This window comes from Pezoporus flaviventris, unplaced genomic scaffold (genome assembly GCF_033815535.1).
Source record: "Pezoporus flaviventris isolate CSIRO_AGI_PZ_B2104156 unplaced genomic scaffold, CSIRO_AGI_Pfla_v1 ptg000007l, whole genome shotgun sequence".
NCBI lineage: Eukaryota > Metazoa > Chordata > Aves > Psittaciformes > Psittacidae > Pezoporus > Pezoporus flaviventris.
The window spans coordinates 25,998,647-26,015,029 of record NW_026892555.1 but is presented as its reverse complement, the minus strand read 5'-3'; the positions used below and the strand labels follow the sequence as shown (position 1 = coordinate 26,015,029).

Below are 16,383 nucleotides of genomic sequence, written 5' to 3'. Positions count from 1 at the left end.
AAACTGGGGATCATATATAAGAAAAAAAATGATAGACAAATCTGCTACTTTGGTTTTACTTCATTAAAATTTGCTCATGTGAAATACCCTGATCTATTCGTTATCTGCTGTTATTAGTGGGTATATCTATATAGCTGTCCATTTCACTCTAGCTAGAGGAAATACTGGAAGCCTTTCTAGCACTCAAAGAATACTGCCAGTTTGGCACTAGTGACTCTTGGTACTTGTCAGTATGGAGATGCCTCAGCACTCGCTGCGGAAAGGCATCTTCCAGGATGAAAGGGTGCTGGAGACACCAAGATGGTTAGGCAGCCAAGTCATTCTGCTGGGCCCCCTGGCAGAGGAAAGCCTATGCAAGAGGATGCTTAGAGAGCAAGATGAAGGCAGAGGTCAGGTGCCTCTGCTGAAGTGCAGGACAGCTTGGACACAGGAATGTTAGTCAGGGCAGAGGTCAGTCCTAGCACACTTTCGCTTCCATGTGTTAGGAGCTCAGCAAGACCCCTGGGGGGACAGCGGCTGACACAGGCAGGGGGAATGGACAATGCCAGAAGTTCCATGCCTGATGGCTCTCACACCAGAGTTTCCCACTGGAAAGCAAGGAGCTAAGAGCAGCATTGCTTGGAGCACACTGCTCCCACAGCAGTTGTGCCACATCCAACACTCAGGCAGGTCTGTGACCATTATCTCTCCACCTCTGCCAGCCACCATAGCGAACACTGCCAGTAACACAAGTGATCATTAAAACACAAACCAGCTAAGGACTGACTGTTGGTATATGCTGCAATTGTTAACTCTTCCTGAAATTCAGGCCCTAATATTTTTACTGCTTCTGCTAGCACTGCTAGGTGTAGTACAGCTAGCAACCTCAATCCTATGTCACTACCATACCTTCAGTTCCCTGAATACTGACAGTCCCATTTCCCCATACTTACATAGTATCATTTCCTAAACTGCACCATAAGGAACTATATTCTCAGAAAAGGGAAACTAAAAGTATGTTTACATATTAACATATTACCAACTACGCATTCAAAATATAAGTGGTACCATCCATTTTTGAATTGCCATATTTAGACCAATAGGAGAGTGTTTGTCCTGCCATACAAAGTGTGACAGGGGATGATTACCTTTTCTGAGTATAATACTGAACTATTTCCAAAACAGACATCTCTGCTGCTGAGACAGATTTCTTTGGACCCCAGTTGGTGCTGTTATTTGAAGTACTTATTACTTTAGCCCTTCTCTAATCTGAGATTGCACACAATTCAACATCACTGGTGGAAGTCATCTAGCTATAGAAAACTGTAACACAAATGTCTATACCTGCACCCTTCAGAGCCAGTGATAAGAAACAGGTATTTCAGGACATGATTCATCTAGTTAATTTTAGACACCTACTTCAGGATGCGACAAATCTTACCCAGGAAGGCAATATATCTGTCTTCGAACTCTAAACGGACTCTGAGATTAATTTAAATATAAACATCAACATATGGCCAGATTAATTCCACCCCTTCTGGCTTCTGACTTAGGTCTTTTCATTTAAGTCAGTGGCAAAACATTCATTATAGAAGTTCAGGATATGGACTTAAATGATATATATTACAAAACCAAGAAGCATTCATCATTCATTTGAACAAGAGACTTAAATCTGTCCACTACAACAAAACATTTTGCTCAAAACAATGTTGCTCTTTTAATTTAGCTGGTTCTTTTTGATTTTTCTACTTTCATCTTTTTTTCCCCAACCTGATGTTTTAGCTGTGGGTGTTTCCAGGTATTGGTGTTAGCTGCTCAGCACTTTTTTTGAAACCCAAGCCCCTTACTTAGGAAGGAGTCTAAATATAGATTAAAATTGTTCTGGCCTCAAGAACATACGGTTCAAGCATTTTGAAGAATTTCAGCATAAAGCACAAATTATTCTCTAGGCTTGAGAACAGAGATATAGCAAAAGAAATCGTTATTCATATAATATTCTTGAAAAAGTCAAATGTAGTATTACTTTATGTTTTAGCGTTATCTTACATTCTTCTACTTTTGAAATAACGATCCATTAAACTTCTGCTTAACAGATAAATAAATACGTGATTACTGTAAAACTCTTGTCTCATTCTCTCAGGAAACCATGACAACATCCTTAGTAATTGCAACATGACTTTTCAGATTCTGTTTGCCCTTGAAAAGGAGAGGGCAGTGCAATAATAATATCCTATAGAACTTCTCTGGGAAAAGTCAGATTTTCTAAAGCTGCTGTCTTGGTGAAAAAGTTTCCATGAGATGGCCCTAGCAGCAAACAAAGACTCAAAAGTCTCTGGGTCACATACGAGTTGGAATGCTAAGCCTGGTGCTTGCTTTAAAATGCAGAACTGCCACTTTATGTTTAAAGGGACAATTTGACAATCATAGATAGTTTCTCTTTCCTAAATTATTTCCACTAATAGATCAGACTGAAAAGAATAAAAAATCAACTTCAAGCCATTAATTATCAGGTGAAGCCATTAATTATCAGGTGATGTTTTTACTTGTGAACTGATTTCAACTTATTATCAATAATAAAGGTGATTTTATCTTTTTTTTTTTTTTAACCCAACATGCTTGAGGGCATGGTTCTTCACAAGCTTTCCATAGCAACTAATCTTTCAAGAACCTGAAATTCATTCTCTGGTGTGAAATCTCATAGCTCATAAGGTAGTTTCTTTATTATTACCATTAGCTCTATTAGTATTTTTTTTTTACATCATACATTTTAAAGAAATATTGCCTTTTTGTAAGCTGATGGAGAACACTTCTAAAAAGATGCATAGGGGATAAGAAAAAAATATTGGAATATGTTAAATTATTTAATTTTGTTTCCTCTTCCCCAAAACTTTGTCATGTACAAGGATTATACAAAAACCTCTCAGATTCAGAACTTGAAATCTGCTAAGCTTCTTTCTAAAAGAATAAAAGGTTAAGGTAAGAGCTAGCTTCATTTATTTGTCATGTGTTAGGTGTTACTTTTGTTTTTTCTTGTTATTCTCAGTGTGTGAAGGGTTGTGGGGTCATAAAAATAATCATGTGGCCCACATTTTACGTATGCACTCATTCAAAATACATCTGTTTGCCTGAACAAAAAAGCCTTCCCAGTGCTCTTTTCTAGCATACTGCAGGGAGAACAAAGCAAAACAAAACAAAACAAAGCTAAATAAACCCACAAAACTCCAATAATGTTAGCTTCAACTTTTTAAGGATTTAACAAACATTTTTCAATTGAAGTTCCCCATATTCACATCTCTTAACTTATTTACAGGAGTGTCTGACTAAATGAATCCAGTTTGCAAAGATAAACTCTTCATTGTTGTTTAAGACAAAGACATCTTGGGGGGGGGGGGGGGGGGGGGAGGGGAACTGCACTTCTGTTTCTGTCAATGTAGGTGCAATCTTTGCCAGAGTCATCTGCAAGGGTCCACTCTGCCTTTCTGCTGGACATTTCCTTGGCAGTAAAGTTGTAACAGACAATGTGAACTTTCCCCATTTATTCCCATGCAAAGTCGGCCAGCTTGTTTTTAACACTTTTCATTAGCAGTTTAAGATAGGTTAGCTGATTGTGAACTGAGGCAGATGGCAAATGCAAACAAGTTGTTCTACTGGCCCTAGTATTTGCAATATAATAACCTCCAGTTGCAGTCTGAATGGATAACTGAGTTTGCAACTTTCCTAACTACTCCAAATAGGCTTGCCTATGTTTGCCTACACCATGATGGAAGCTATATGCAATTTAGTGGGTCAGGTTACATAGACTTTTTTGGTTTATGACCTGACCTGCATCATGACCATCTTTGTTTGGCAATTATCACACAATGTAAGTATCACCTTGCTTCTATAGACACAAAATGCACAATGTGAGATGTATGTAACAGTCTACATTTCCATTGTTTTAACTAAGAATATCACAAAGTCCATCTTCTTGACGTATTTGTTAGCTTCTCTTTCAGTTTGCACGTGGCAATTTTAGGCCAGAAGGAAGCTGAAGGCATGGTATTGCACACGATAGCCCCTGGGATGTGTTAAAAACAGCCAGCTAAGCACACATCTAGATCATGAGTTGGAGTCATCCACAAGACTGCTTTCACTGACTGCCAGTTTTTAACAGATTTCCCTTTTAATAACATGTAAATGAAGCACTTTTCTCAAAGCCAAAATGGTGCTCCATGAAAGCAAAAGAACTTGCCCCATCAATAAAAATGCAGTCATTATCACACCAACAGTTAATATTTTCAGTTATCTGACTTGCAGCCCTAGCGTAAATGAGGTCTAGCATGTCTAGTAGAGAGATCCTCTTCTCCTATCTGTACAGAACTATACCTAAAGATTGAGTCCTCACAAACCAGCCAGGGCCATTTATGGGCATTTTTTGGATCATTTCCTACCTCTTCAATAACTGAAAGGGATCTTTCTATTCTCAAGTGCAGCTTTGCACCCACTGCTTTTTCAAGGACATATTTTATGCAGCTGACACTGAATGCTTCAGTTACCATTCTGTGTAAAATCTTCTAGTGACTAGATATGGAACAGGTGGGCATATGCACACCAAGCAAGTATAACCCATGGAAGATTTAGGAAGTTTGAGGACCGACTACCCTGTTAAGTTCTATCAACAAAACATGCACTTACAGGTGGGGAAGGACTGGTTTGATTTTTAAATACTGGAAGCCTTGAGGTATAGCAATAGAAAGTTATCATCTGTGTTAGCTGACTCCTGAATTAAATTGGATTTCAGGGGGAATAGTGAAATAAAAAAAAAAAATAATCAATCTTTACTCCATTTGTCTTCAACTTGCAAAGTTCTTGTAAATATCTTCATCATTGTGTAATGTTATAAATGTAATAGTTGCTTTTTGCTGTCTTTTATAATATTGCTAATTCTCATTTAGCACTTAAATAGATTCAGTTTGAAATAACAGTTGTGCTTCCTTAACCTTACAACTACATATAAACAAAGATGTAACTCAACAGGCTAGGGGTCTTTTTCTGTCTTTACCCTGGAAACTAGATATGACCGAGGTCCATAAAATTATGCATGTCTTAGATAAAATGATCAGGAAACTACTTTCTCACAATATAGGCACCAGTCTACCTAAAGTGTATTTATCAATGGCAGGTTCAAAGTTCAGAAAAGGTAATTTTCACATCTAAGCTATAGAACAATTGTCACAGGATGCTGTGGATCCCAAATGCTTACATGAGTTCAAAAAGAGATTGCACCAATTCATGAAAGGAAATCCCTCAAAGGCTATTAAACACAAAAATATGGTCTGTAGCTCAGGAACCTGAGCCACAGATTTCTGGAAGCTAAAAGGGAATATGCTGGTGTTTTGCTGCCATATGTTCGCCCTGCTCTTACTCTCTTCCCTAGGTATCTGTTAATAGCCATAACTAGAGATAGGATATATTGTAGGATAACCCTTGATATAAACCCATGTTGGCAAGTCTGTATTTACAAGTACATATAGAAGTCTAATACAATACAAACAAAATGAAGATATTAATCTTTTACAAATTTATCCTAGTACAGATCTGGAAAACAAGCATGTGACAGCTGCAAGGTCATACACTGCTTGGTTACAGATCAAATTTGATATTGATAAGAGCTTATGAATATATTTATATAATCAATTAACTGAGAGCATTATGCTTTATGAAATTAAAGTCATGGTAATACTGTAATACAGAGCTTCCTTTAATCTGAAATGCTTGGCTTTCTTTATACCTAACCATAGTATATGACATGAGTCTGAGAAACAGAGCTCCCTTAGGAGACTTAATTTTCACAACTCCACTGGTTCATATTTCCAGCAGCATATATCTCCTTCACTGTGTCAACCACACTGGCAGCCAAAAGAAATTTACTACAAGTTGATCTATACAGTTCAGAGATCAGGATTTTCATAAATTTTTCTTGGCTGCCAACAGAGTGCACACAGCAGAATCTATGCACTAACTAGAGTCCATGTACATTACACTAGGTACTGTATTTGCATCAGGTCCAAGAAGCTTTTACTTGGCACTATACAGACAGCATTGTACAAAGTGATGGATTTTTTTTTTTTTTCTTTTTATTGCCTGCAAAACTTGAATATTTTTCTGCATGCTGGAGAGTTAACAAAAATATTACTAAATTATTTAAGTTTGGTTTTGTTTTCCTGAAAACACACCTTCATGTATATGCAAGGTACAAATATTCCACAAGAATATGAGCACTCTGCAGTAATATTCTCCTTACATTTAAATGTAACTGAACGCTAAAAACCTGTAATGGAGTTTCATTTCCTACTATTCATTCTATGGTTTTGACAGAACTGATTTCTGCAGAATTTCAGTATGGTACAGTAGTTGCCTTGGTATATTTGCTACAGAGGTTAAAAAAAAAAAATCATGCATTTTACTTTGACTTCTATTTTTCTTGCAGATATGAATACAAACAGAAGAGTATCAAACTACCATTACTGATTACTGTGTTTATCCTAAACTTAGCTGAATATTTTGCCAAACATTTTCTGCTACTGAAAGACACAGTTCTATGGTAAATTTTTAGCCAGTAATTGGTACATTAAGCATCATGTCTAATGTGCTTGAAATCTAAGTTCCCAAGAAATCCTTGTTTTCCCCAAGAGCTATGTTTAAATCTTGTTCTGTTTTAAAAAGCTGCACTTGTGTAAGTAGGTCAATCTTAAATTAATCTAGGTAAAAGTAGTGCACTCTCCATTCAAACTGGTTTAACATTCCCTTAAACAGGCTTAGATGCATTCTGTAATTTCCCAATAAAAAATGACTGCTTTAGAGGTTTAAACTAACTTAAGAGCATGTAGCCAGAGAAATGTAAAATCAATTTTGATAAACCAGTGCAATTTTTAAACTAGAGGCAAGAGTTTATGCCTTAAGTTAGAGATGTTTACCTTTTGACAGATAGCAAAAATGTTTTCATACACTCTCAGGTGGAGAAATGAAACATATTAATTAAGAAGCCATAAAATATATGATTTTAAGTATTAGAATCAGAATATGGTATATATATCTTCATCCATTAAGGCCCCTTCTCTGAATGTCTTCCTTTTTGCTCTCTCTACCATATTTTTTAGAATTCACTTGAGAACTTTCCTGTATTTAATGGGAATTACGTTTATAATACATCATGCAATAAGTCCAGGGAAAAGAGATGGGTTGAAAATATGTATAGGAATAGTGAGGAATAACAGATACATCTCAGTCATTACTACAACCTGATAGGAATTTAACATGCAGGCAGCAGCGACTACTAATCACAGAATTCATCACAGTCCTTTCTTTCCTTCCACTGTCAGCCAAAATGAAACTTCTGAGCACAGTCACTAGTTAAAGAACATGGCTTTGACTGGTTGATCTTGCCAGGGAATATCAGAACATTACACAAACTTGATCTATTAAATGGTCCTTGGTGTTTGCCCACAGAACTAGTCAAAGATACATGGGTTTCTAAAGATGAGACACCTTCCTTTGTAGTCCCTGTTCAGAAAACTGGTTTCAGACTCTTCATCTGTCCCTTTCTTGTGTTATTTCAGAAATTAAAGAGTCTGAGATTCATTTGGTTTTTGAAACTGTCCATTTTTAAATTACTGGGAAAACTGCAAAGTAAACTGAGAACAGTTCTTGTTGTCTCCAAGGCTTTATAAGGGATTCCTAGAAAAAAATGCAACCCAAACAATAAAATACCAACAACCAAAAAACACCCCAACCTTTCCCCTTCAAAATACAGCAGCTCATGATCCTATATATGTTTTATCACTTCAGATGAAGCCCCCACTGTGTAGACTGCATATAGCAGGTCTTCAAGGAAATGTTGCCTCCTCTCTTTCTGAAGGTTCTGCTACAGGATCACAGCCAACCTTCAGCCACAGGAATGACACAATGAAATAAAATCTTAGTAAGCACCATTCACAATATATATTTTAACTTCTAATTTGCATTTTCTGTGCTGCACACAGGAAAACTGGGCTACTAAATGTTTTTATTTCAGTTTTGGTACAAGAAGACAAAGCACAGGATAGGATTTTCCTACTAGCTATTAGAAAATTTACTACAGAGACAGTTGCTATCCTTGCCACTCCCTGGCAGTGACTTTGAATTTCATCACAGTGATTTGAAATATTGCAACTGAAAAAAAATACTTTGAAAAAGATTTTTGTTGAGGATTTTTACAATACAATATCTCCAAAATACCGCCACCCTTAGCAAGAAGCCACTGTCCTTTTCTGGATTTCGATATATTACTCATTGTCCGTAAATTTTTCATTCAAAAAATGAGGTGATATGTATCACCTAAATGGATTGGGAGTCATGGGAACAGTGAAATCTCTCCCTAGCCTCAAGGCTGTTTATATAAAGGTTTCTTCTTTTTCGTTTCTTTTTTGTCCCTCTACTTTTTTTTCTACCATTTCAAAAGAAAATAAGCATTTTAAGTTTTTCTTAATAAGTGCTAATTTCCAGATAGCTACTTTTGTAACTTTTCATCTCCTGTTAATCATCTTCTCTTTTGACATCAGTAAATGTACCTATTGTGAAATGTTTTCCTGTGATATTCCCTATCCTTTCTGATTTGCTATTCCTGAACATTGTTATACTTGTTTTTCTAACTGCATCCTTGTTTACCATAGTTGCCAAGTGTTACCAGGGTATTTCATAAGACACATGAAGAAAACATCTTATCCCAATAATTTACAAACCTAAGGCTTGCATTGCACACTCAAGCCTGCATAGAAGATCATAAAGGAAATGGGGTGAAAAGGCCTACACCCACAGAACAAATTGAAAAGTAGATGTCCTAAAAGAACAAGTAGAACATGAAAGCTGACTAGAGGAAGGCTACAGTCCAATGCATACAAACACTTTGTCCAAAATACTGGAACACTGCCATTTCTCTACCTTGCAAAAATAATAATAACTGAAAAAAAACCTAGCACCTTTTATCCTCCTTCCCTAGCAAAAGAAATGCTGTTCTTTTTCCATTGCTCCCCTGTGATGGCAAGGTTATTGTACTTCTTTCTGCCTTATTTCTGGCATTACCTGCAGCACTATAGAAGGAAACTCTACAGCTTAACTCTACAGCACAGCTGGAGTTATGGTACCAGCTGTACTGTGCTTACAGGGTATTAAGAAAGCACATAAATACATCATTTTAGAGAGCCTACAAGTGTTAAATTGCATGACAGGAGTTTTTTTTTCTTGAGTGACAGGCCCATTAGTCTTTACTCCTACAAAAAGCTTATTCATTCTTCAGAATGAAGGAGGAGTCAAAGCACAGCTATCTTCCTCAGATTGGCAAGATCGGTCTGCAACCCATAAAAACATACAACTGAAGTGAGAACAAAGGAAAGCAGCACTGCACTGTGGAGATGATGTATTTCTAACAGAGCCATCCTTTCAGTCTAGAACATTATTAAAACCAGGCAAAACACAAGAAAGTCAAGAAAACATGGTAAGATAAACAAAAAAGCCTGAAGTATGAAGACACAGCAATTAAGTCATCAGGATAAATTTCCTTGGGAATTAACTATAGTTAGAATACTGAACTTGCATATGATTTCTATTTGTAACAAAAAATATTCTAAAAAGGACAGCAGTTAACGAAAGCATTTCAAGAAGTTGCCTGTCTTTTCTGAGGCAGACAGTATGCAAATTGTTTTCATTAGAAGAACAGGACAAGGTGGAGAATGAGGCTACTGCTTTCCAAGAGGATCTTATATTTGCATTTTTGCTGCTAAACAACCAAGTTGGTCTGTGTTTTCAAATCACTCTGGATAATAGAACAGGAACAGAGAAAATCAGCACTCTAGGGAAAAACTTGATTAAAGAACACAAATAAAAATAAATCACCAAATATTTTCCCACTTCTATTGGATTTTTGAATAACACTATGTGAAAATGACTACTGAAGAAAAGAACTTAAAAAAAAAATGACACTCACCTGGAAAAATTGCTCATAGCTAGATCATAAATGCTTCAACCTTCTGCTTTTCAGTGCTCTGAGATTAAGCTCAAGATAATAGGGAGCCTAACAGAGGTGTAAGTTTTTTCTCCCTGCCAATTCCAAATGGCATGTTTGTCTTCTTTTTCCACCCAGAATTTTTTTCCAGTCTCAAAAAAAAAAAATAAAATAAATCTGGATGTTCCTTCAGGATTCTTAGACATGAGCTAATGCAGTCCGATCATCATCAGAACTTGGACTACCTGATAACTGGAGGTCACTAATCAGACAAATAGACACTGCATATAGAGATCAACTGCACGTACATTGCTATTTCTACAGTCACAATGACATATGTTTTTTCTCTGGGCAATAGCTATGACCGAAGATCCATGGTTCATACCATCTTGACAATGAAACTCAGAGCTTGGAGTTGCCAACATTCTTCAGAGAAGTTATGTTGGTAAGATATTTATTTTAATTTTCATGTATTTTGCACAAATTTTCTAGTTGTAAAATATCCTGGGTTTTCTACCTTGACTATGGAATTCTAACAGGAAAAAGTGTCCCTTAAAAAAGTATGCATGAGCACACCAAACAACATAAGTTATTAAATCTGCAGAGTAAAATTCCATTTTTATCTATTAAATCTTCATGGCATAGATAGCAAAGCTTTTTATTATAAGACTTCACAGTTTTCCAATACATAAGAGTGTATTTTTAGTGATATCATCATTTTACTTTCACTTGATCTTTTTACTTTCAAAATATCTTAAGATTCATTAATATACAAAATAACTTTTGAAAACTGTTCTACAAAACTGAACCACAAAAAAAAACATAAAAAGACATGAGTGCCTTTCAGCACTCTGAAAATTACTTAAGTTAAAGGAGAAGGAGATAGCGAGAAGTTTCCCCATTTTCATAAAGACTAAGAGTATCCATATGTGGAACTGCTCCAAAAGAGTTATCACATTTTACATTGACACCTTGACTTCAACATACAGATGCCTGTAGATTTTCCCAAGTGCTTGAAGTAATAGCTCCAAAACCACAGAGCATTATGTACAGTGTTGATCTCCCACTGAAGCCAACAAAACCCCCTTCATTTAGACTCACAGTACTATGACTATGTACTTGAACTGCACAAATGGAAGATTCCCATTGTTTCTTTGAGCTAAACTTGTGAAGAGGGCAAATAATGAGCAGTGCAATGACACAGATTTTGCTCCAGTAAGAATCTAGGGCTTGGTCCACAAGAAATAAGCTTCTTATTCTGCTACTAAAAGCTTTCACAATGCAGTATGCTGCTCTTGCTTCATTGACTCTGGCTCAGCAGAAGTGTGGCACCAGAAGAACAATCACATTACCATATTTATACTCCTGAAATACTAATTTAAACCTTTATTGCAAACTCTAGGCTACAAATAATGCTACATAAAAAGCTCTGAATTTTACTTGGAAGATCTCGAAATGAGAAGGAATTAGATAAAGTCTTTCACTGTTCCCAGATTCAGTGTAACATTGAAATACAGCAGTTCTGCACTTCTTGTAGACCTTATCATCTTCTGTATGCCAAAAATATCCTCTTTGTGCATCTGTGAATCCTCTTTTGAATCACTGTTTGCTGAAGAGACTCTCAAACTCTAGGTAACTGGCTTAGAGAGATCTACTAGGACAACTGGGGCTGCTTGGACCAAAACCTGTCAAAGCATCAAACAGACAACATGTCTACACAAAACCTCTTTTCTGATACTGTTCTGCAAAGATGTGAAGGCTAGTTTTAAATTAGGTTCCCTAAATAATGGCAGTATTTCATCCTATCAAGTTGGAGCTCAGCAAGGGACAGATTACAGTTCTGTGAAGAGTAACTGTTTATAGTATCTTTAATTTTCATTTGGTAAATTTTAGGTATGTCAACTGCACTATGTAGTCACATATTTGACTACAGGGAATGTGCAATTTAAGTAAATTGGAATTATCGTTGGAATTAACAATTCCAAAAGAATTTAAGAAATTAATGGGAAACACTAACTCTGTTCTTAGAATGGCATCTTTAAGAGTTGACTTAAAATGCTGCTACTGCACCACCATAAAGAAAACCTAAAGTCTAGAGTTTGTTTTTTTTTACTTTGGTATCCATTGTATTGGTGAGTAGTCTTACTTGTTCTTAATCTCTCATATCACTGCTAAAGAACATTCCACATTTTTCCTAAACCTAAATATATGGCAAATAATTCCAAAATGAAAGTAGCTTATGCAAACATTCATCCGTACAATGTTTGAATGAACACAAAAGTTCCTAACAAGAATTCAATGTTTTTCAAGATAAACATGTTTTCATACCACAACTTGCATTTGGACATAAACTTTTCTCTCAGAGGTTCTAATAGAACAATCAACTGAACACATTTCTAAAGTCACGTAAAATTAGAAAACAAAAGTATGTGCCTTTAGGGACAGGGAAGCATGGAAATAGTAGTTAGCTGAAAGTTCATGCCATTTATTTATTTTGTTTATACCAAAATCTTTTCTTACCATCATGATTAGGATTTCCCAAAGTCCATGGCTCATCTGAGTCAAAATGAGTGTCTCCCCCAATTCCTGGCCCAGGGAAATATGCATGAGCCAAAAATCCTCCCTCCCCATCAAAGGGAGAACTGTCTCCATGAAAACCTGATGCAAAAATGATTGTAATATCCACATCCCTCTTTCCATTTTCTAATTCAATATAAGGAACTTCTTCAAATGTTAGAGGAGTTACATTCTGCCACACATCGAAGGCACGGCGAATGGCTTTACGAGTTTCAGCATCACCTACTTTTGGAGTGACGTTCTTTATGCTGAAAGAAACAAACAAAAAACACATTAAATTTGACAGAGTGGTAAGTGACACTGCTTACATCCATTTTCCCCTAATTATTAAAAGTACTGTGCTTTTAATAAAAAAATACTATTCTATCATTGTATCCTCTGAGAATAGTATTTTTAATGAAGTCAGTGCAAAATTATTGTGTCGATCTGTGTAGCCCTTTATGCTAGAACTTCTTAAGTGTTAGGTTACTCTCAGCAGCACAAAAATCTTATTTTTAGAAGATTAAAAATATTTTAAAATGAAAAATTCTTAACAGTGGGATAACCAGATTAATCAACCACTGACTGTTTACGTCCTGGAGAACAATTAGAATCTATCACAGCTAAAGAACAGCATGTCATTTCTGATCAAAAGAAAAATGTTTCCAGTAAAATGAAATTTTAACTTCTCAATGAGTCCATTAACAATAGCAGAGCTCCATACTGTGACCACCAGCCGGTATTCACAAAGCCTTAAAAACAGTTCTTGTTGCTTTTGTGACTGACGAGAATTCCTTATCAGAAACAAAGCCTTTTTATTTCAATACAGGCTAAGATGTCCTTTTATGATCTGATTACTTCCATGAATCTTGCCTAAAACTGTAGAATTAATCAGAGAAATAATTTTATAGAACACAACTATCTACTAATTCAGAAACATATATTTAAACAGAAATTTCAGTCTCCACTAACTCTTCAAATGACACACATAAGAGAAAGGCAAAGAAACATCAAATTACAGTTTAATTCAGAATCACAATTACTAACAAATTATAGCGGAATCATCATTAAAAAAACCTTATTTTTTTAATTATTGAATTAAAGAAAAGAATAAATTTTAGACCTATCCAATTTCTTCTGTCATTTTTACTCAATTAGCATGACCAGAAAAATCTGTTAGGGTTGTGTCTGTTCTCAAACTGCTGCAGTCAGATGGTCTTTGTTCATTTGACATGTGCTTGACAGAATGTCCAGCACAAATTTCAGAAATGACATTGTTCTAGAGTATATGTAAGATTTATGCAACTTATGACAGCATGTCATGTTAGTGGAGAATGAAAATATTTTCATGAATAAACGTGGAATGATTCATTCACTTAGTGCATTAAATGTGCTTGATTATATGGTATTGTTAGTTAATGTAAATGGAAATAAATCCTTCAAATCTAATTTTATAGATTTGACTTGACATGTATATTTTGTTCACAGGTTCAGGCAGGAAACATAAAGTTGCCTATTTTGACTTCCACTCAAAAATATTTTTGTACTGAGCCCAATAATGCTATTTAACCAAGGCATTATATCTTTTTATCTAGTATGTATGTTCCAAAAAGGTAACAGATTAGAAGATAGCATACTGTAGAGAATCCACTCTTTCCCTTGATCTTTTGTTCCAAAGATGATTTAACCAGTCATTACATACTTTTGTCTATTCCCTTAATTATCAGTCTGTTAACATTGGTTCTTATTCTGCCTTTCTCTTTCACATACAGGAGCTTGAAGAATATTTTTTTCCCTGAAAAAAAGACATTTAAAAGACATTTCTGCACTGCAAAGTCATAACCTTTTTTTTATCTCTTTGAAATTAAAAGTTTGAACTCATTAAATCTCTTATTATAAGACATTCTTCCCATCCTGTTCAACATTTTCTGCAATTTTCATTGAACTTACTCCAACTTTGCAATGTTCTTTAAAACTGGCTCTGTCAGAACTACAAAGTACTGCTGTACTGATCTTGCAGTCAGAGAGAAAAAGACCTCTGATTTGTAGGCATAGCCTTACCTTATATGATGCAAATATCATGTGATTCAAATTACTTTGTATGATGCTCTTCATAGCTATTTACTCATCAGTGATTTTATGACTAATGTTGTGTTGATTTTCAGGTGTTTAAAAAAATATTAGATGCTCTGGACCCACCACCAGTGCCTGCAGAAACCCTTTCTGAACACCCTTCCTTTGTGAAATACTTTTTTGAGATGTTAGCAGGTTCATAAATTACTCACCCTGTGCCCCTTGACAGGGTACAGTATTTTACAACCACAGCGTCATGTGCAACCAAATCAAAACACCTCACAAAGGCATACTTACACTGCCATTACTGAAAACCTGACAACAGTTAACCTGTTGCCATGCTAAGAATACCACTTACAATGCTGAGGAATTTGCTCTTAATCAATCCTGCAGTGTGCTCTCTAAAGCATGCAAATTGTCTCAAGCGCAGCTCATAGAATAGTTTGTGTTGGAAGGGACATTAAAGATCATTTCAACTCTACCTCCTGCCACAGGCAGAGACACATTCCACTAGACCAGGTTGCTCAAAGCCCCTGGCAGAGATGGGGCACCCACAGCTTCTCTGGGCAACTTGTGGCAGTGTCTCACCACCCTCATAGTAAAGAATTTCTTCCTAATGTCATCTAAATCTACCTTCTCTCAGTGCAAAACCTTTCCCTCTTTACATATCGCTACATGAGCCTGTTATTCACTACATATAATGAATACAGCAAATCAACATGAATCAACAGGCTTTCATAGAAAACAGAGTATAACTGGCATTTTGACATAGGAAAAGTTCATCTGAAAGATACAGGTTTATTTTATTGGTTTGTATTTAGGAACCATAGTAATGGATCAAAGTCCCACACTGGGGTTTACACAAATAGAACAAAAGGATGGTTTTATGCTAGTATATATGACATGAGGAAATGGCTAAAACAGATTGGAATTTTGTATGCGTGGTAAGTTGATTAATTACTTGGTCTAAAAGGGGTTTGAGTCACATTTTAAACCTTATCACGTCACATTTTCTTGCTTTTTCCAGGGTACAGAATTAAGTTTTAGTCATTGATTACAACTGAAAAACTGAGCCATTGTGCTAATTTCACACACATTAACTAGGGGTGTTTAATTATGATGAAGACCTTTTCTAGGGGTTCAAGCTGCTAAATAACTTTTAAAATACTATCCTATTTGCAATAAATCTCAAGATTCATTGCAAAGAAGAAAGATTTTTCAAAGCAACAGTCTGTATTAAAATAAGACAGATTTCTGGCTTCCAAAACAACCTCCCAGAGAGGGCAAGATTACACTGAAAAACATAGCCCTAAAAGAATAAAAATAAATCAATAGTTATTCCAGTATAAGAGTAATTCCAGAAAAAGATTGTCCATTTTAATGTGTTTAACACAACACATGTTCAATCCTAAAACGGCAAAATCCAACAGTGTGTGCAACGTGAATGTTGAAGGTGTCTAGGTGGGAAATTTGCTTAAGTAATTCACCCATGTAGACATATGGAATCCAAGTTATTTCGTATTTCTTTCATGATGTGGATTATATAACCTCCAAAGGGAAAGTACAGTAAGAAGATGAATCCTTACAGACAATCTATCAACTACCAAAGGTTCTAGGACCCATCTCTTAAAAATCTTCAGTTTAGACATATCACTGCGAGAGCAAAGTTTTCCATGAACACTTTTACTGTTATATTTGGCTCAACATCTCAAAGCCAACAGTCACATGAAATAGTGGTAAACATCACTGGTAACAAA

The 16,383-nt window shown here is 35.8% G+C and overlaps 1 protein-coding gene across 2 annotated transcripts in view; it reads right to left on the bottom strand.

Annotated features, from left to right (window-relative positions):
* Positions 1-16,383, bottom strand: part of MMP16 (matrix metallopeptidase 16) — a 201,730-nt gene that overhangs the window by 67,070 nt on the left and 118,277 nt on the right. For both annotated transcript variants that reach the window (XM_061448176.1, XM_061448177.1), the window contains one exon: positions 12,518-12,822. In XM_061448176.1, the coding sequence (XP_061304160.1) occupies positions 12,518-12,822 (305 nt within the window). The remainder of the gene's footprint in view (positions 1-12,517; positions 12,823-16,383) is intronic.